At 41.2% G+C, this 4,334-nt stretch overlaps 1 protein-coding gene across 1 annotated transcript in view; it reads right to left on the minus strand.

The window, feature by feature from the left end:
* Positions 1-238: 238 nt before the first annotated feature.
* The window catches only part of cpped1 (calcineurin-like phosphoesterase domain containing 1), a 46,857-nt gene continuing 42,761 nt past the window's right edge, over positions 239-4,334 (minus strand). Inside the window, exon 6 of the mRNA XM_034860724.1 lies at positions 239-3,165. Within this exon, the coding sequence (XP_034716615.1) occupies positions 2,939-3,165 (227 nt within the window). The 3' untranslated portion in view covers positions 239-2,938. The remainder of the gene's footprint in view (positions 3,166-4,334) is intronic.

Consider the following 4,334-nt stretch of genomic DNA (forward strand, 5'->3'; position numbering starts at 1 on the left):
ACTTGCGTTAGGCTTTTCGCACTATTCTAGTAGAGGACAAGCGTACAAATATGCAGAAAAGGATGAAACTACAGCCTCTTTAAGTGTAATTTAATGTAGCAATTTCTGAGTAGTGAAGACATTAGGAATTTAGTGTCTTACTAAGGTTCAGAAACATGAAAAGTTGTTTGTGGTCCAACTTTTAAAGTACTAAGAATAGCTAACGCTTTATAATAAACACAGTCACACGCGGCCATCGTTAGATTAAACATTTATTATAAAAATACAACCAATCGTGTCACAGTCATAGTGTCATTAGAATTTAACACAGGAACAAGTCAAAGTGTGTGATGTTCCCCGATTCGTAGAGCAAATGTCCTGTAAAACCAAATCACACACAACGCAAGATAAAGAACAATGTGATTGAGCTCGGCTACAACGAGGATATAAAAATAGATAAGGACAAAAGGTTCTTTCTCAGACAGGAAATGAAGGAGATGGACTGAGTCGCCTTTCACACTCATTATCCATTCCTCTCAGACAACCCCCCCCCCTCCCCCACCCCCCTTCCTCCATCACATGCTGACTTTTTGGAAAAGAGAGAACACGTCAGTGTGAAATGAGGTCAGTGATCATAGCGCTGATGAAGAAATCACCTACAGTGCTCTCCAAACCAAGGAGAGAGACACACACACACACACAAACAAACACACACAGTCTCTCTCCAACACACACAGATGTGTTGCTAAAGGGTTGCCATGACAACTCTCTTAAATTCCCAGTTGGTCAGAGTAACTGTGAGAGTCTGTGTGTGTGTGTGTGTGTGTGTGTGTCTGTGTGTGTGTGTGTGTGAGAGAGATCCAGTAGAGTCATTTAGGGTTCTCAGAAAGTCATTTAGTTGCAGAAATGTCCATTTTAAAGACAATTTGAGGACCGTGAGCTTCCCAAGCCTGCAGTGAGTAGGCTGGTACACTGGGACGGCCTAACAGTCTCCCACCATTAATCACATCACTATCACTACCTTTCAGCCTGACACCGGTCCTTTAGTTTGCCATTTTCCAACACTATTACACTTTCATTTCTTCACAGTTCACAGCTAGGGTCCCAAACCGATTAAACTGATTAGTTGGGATTAAAGTGTTAAGTCTCTGGTTCAATGAAGAAATATTTACCAAGAAAAGTCTAGATCTACACTTTCACAGACAAAAAAGTAGCTTGACATTTTTTATTTATCTGTAATGGAGTGGGTTCCAATACATTCTGCTTCCCAACAAAAAAATCAAACCTTTAGACATTGTCACAAGGTAAAACCCCTTTTTTATATTATTTGTGGACCCATTTTTGTCCTGCAATCACCTTTCAATGCATAAACAGTGTCTAATAACATCTTTACATAATAGTTTATCCTGGTTATTGGCGCTGAATATAAATTTTGTTCACATGGGACAAGTATGTTTTTCGGCCTTACTGTTTAATCTGATTGATATCAGAGCTGTAAGTAAGGGTTACAGCTAATGCTAACCGAACATTCCTTCTGCTGCCGCTTCATCTAAACGTGTATCATTTAAAAGTGTAACAGGCAAAACACTGTGTGGCTTTTATTGTGAAGCAGTCACAGGAAACACTTAATACAGTAGATCACATTTAAATATTGCCACAGGTGTCACCCGTGACATTTTTCTTTATCAACCAGGACGGAATTCTTAAAGATTATAATTTACTTTTGTAATAATTGATATGGATTAAGGATAATATTTTAAGCTTAAATATATTAAAAGACTATTTAAAACAGTATGCTGGCTGGACGGTAAAAACACCCTCTCAGTGTCTTCTACCTGTAAGGGCAGTGTAAGTCTGATCAGGTCAGCGGTCAGCTCCACATCTTAAACATCGTACCACATTAAACGTAAAAAATACACACAATTTGATAATAAGAATAGATTGCATAGGATAGCCCACAAGTTATTAGACTGAGGCATAGTCTAGTTTAGGTTCTTTAAAGAAAGATTCCACCCTTTAATACTCTCACATCTACCTGCTGCATTCAGTGCAGTCCAGTAGGCATTTTGGGATCAAGCTGAAATGTGTTACCTCATCCACACTTTGTCTTAACCATAGAGATTTCCTACATCTCCCATGATGCTTTTCAACGGCCTTTAAACACTGCTAAAGTGAATTAAGCAAACAAGCCCCGCCCACATTCCCGGCTGCTGTTGGGCAAGGACTCCTTTCTCGTTCTTCTTTTATGAGGAGTTTTTGTTTGTGCCGTTACCACGGTTATCTGCAGAAAACAGGCAGAAAACGCAAAGACCACCTCCAGAAAGCTGTTTTAAATGTTTACAAATTCAGTGTTTTAGGGTGGAATATTCCTTTAACGATGGAAAGGTTTGGGTACATTTAAAGACATCTGACAAACTGAATGTAGTTTTAGTGCACATTCAATGATCTGAGAGAGAGAGAGAGAGAGAGAGAGAGAGAGAGAGAGAGAGAGAGAGAGAGAGAGAGAGAGAGAGAGAGAGACTAAACACAATTTATTGCATCATAAAATTCCGTACGCTTTATTATTTGGCTTGTAGTTGCATTTTGGTGTGAACTCACTGCTATTTTTGTGTTTTCTAATCCAACATGCCTCAATATAAATTATAATTTATTCTCCACTTTATTGAATATGCAGACTTTTGATGATTGGTCACCTTTGAGACTTGTGCCCTGGAAGATCATTAGCCTAAGCATGACGTTTTAGCTTATCACACATTGGAGAAAATGGTGTACTAGGAACATACAATATGAATGAATTTATTAGCTCACATTCTTATGAGTTGACGTGTTGACCAACGCCGGTCTCCAAAAACCTCGAGTGCCTCTAAGAACAGGGGCTCAAAACGCTATGAAACAAAAACAATTCACTGAAAAACCCAAATTGTTGTAGTTTTTTGGGGATTTTCCCTCCTTTTGGCCTTCAGACCTGCAGCAGCTTCCTGAGCTCCTCGTCCATGCCGCGTGCACTCAGCTGCTCCAGACTGTGGTAGCGGTGGATGACGTCGTCAGCGGTCACTACGACCACCCTGAGGCCGTGGGTGTCCTCGCCGAGCTGACACCCGATGGCCGAGCTCACGACCATGTCCAGGCCGCCGTGGCAACCGCCGGCGTTTCGGTGATAATGGCCGGAGAACACCGCTTTCACCCCTGTGGCGATGAGAGAGGTGGGAGAGTGCTGGATGTCATTAATGAAGAAACTACAAAGAAATCAAAGCATTGGATGGTTGGAACAAAAAAAAAAGCTAAAATTTGTGTTTTTAGTGGCCTGATTTAGTTGTGTCCGCTGACGCAAACGATCCAAACTGGGATGATACTATGAATATGCATGATGCTCTTTAGAGTGCAGAGTAATTCACACCACGTCTGACCCCTCTGTCCCTCATGCATCACAGATAAACGTACGGTTACAAACACCTCGCAGCATAAAATTACCCAAATATGTCTACAAGGTCCTGACGGGGTTAGGGATCTAATAATACATTTTTGCAAAACCAGCGGATTTATGGCTTTAAGTAACTCACTTTACAGCTCTCTGAGCGTTTGAAACAAGAACCTCCTGCTCATCGTCTTGGTTTCTGATAGATACGTGCACCTTCTGTGTTATGCAGTAGCTCGGCATTAGCATAATATCATTATTAGTCGCATCTGATCAGCATAATGCGACAGCAGTGCACTGTTATAGTGTAATGTAGAATAATTTATTCTTATCTATTTCCATCGACCAGAACTGGCTGAACAAAATGTTTTATGGCAAGAAAATGTTAAATGGATTGCACATATATGGCGCCTTTCTACTTTACTGGACAAAGTGCTTTAAAATGTGCCTTTCAATTATCCGTTCACACACACACACACATACATACACAGATGGCGGCGGAGCCACCATGCAAGGTGCTGGCCGGCCCGTCGGGAGCAACTCGGGGTTCAGTGTCTTACTCAGGGAGACAAACAGGGAAAGGAGATACTGTAGATGCAGAGGTAAGAGAGAAGATACAAAGGAAAAAGAAAGAGGGCAGGAAAAAAGACAGAGAGGAAATGAAAAAGGAAGACAGTTGGAGGAAAAACAGAAGAACAGAGAAAGGACAGAGATGGAAGGAAGGAAAGAATGTGCTAAGAAAGGAAAGAGAAAAAGTAAGTAAGTAAAAGTAAGGACAGCCAAACAAAAGAAAAAGAGAAAAGTACGTACTCGGGAGTTTTCCACTTGTAGCATATTTGGAAAACCTGGGGAGTGTACATTTAAGGAAGCCACCATTTCCAATTTCGTTTCAATTACACACAACATCATTAACAGAGTGTGTGGGGGGGGGGGGGGGGGG

The sequence above is a fragment of the Etheostoma cragini genome, chromosome 21 (assembly GCF_013103735.1).
Source record: "Etheostoma cragini isolate CJK2018 chromosome 21, CSU_Ecrag_1.0, whole genome shotgun sequence".
NCBI lineage: Eukaryota > Metazoa > Chordata > Actinopteri > Perciformes > Percidae > Etheostoma > Etheostoma cragini.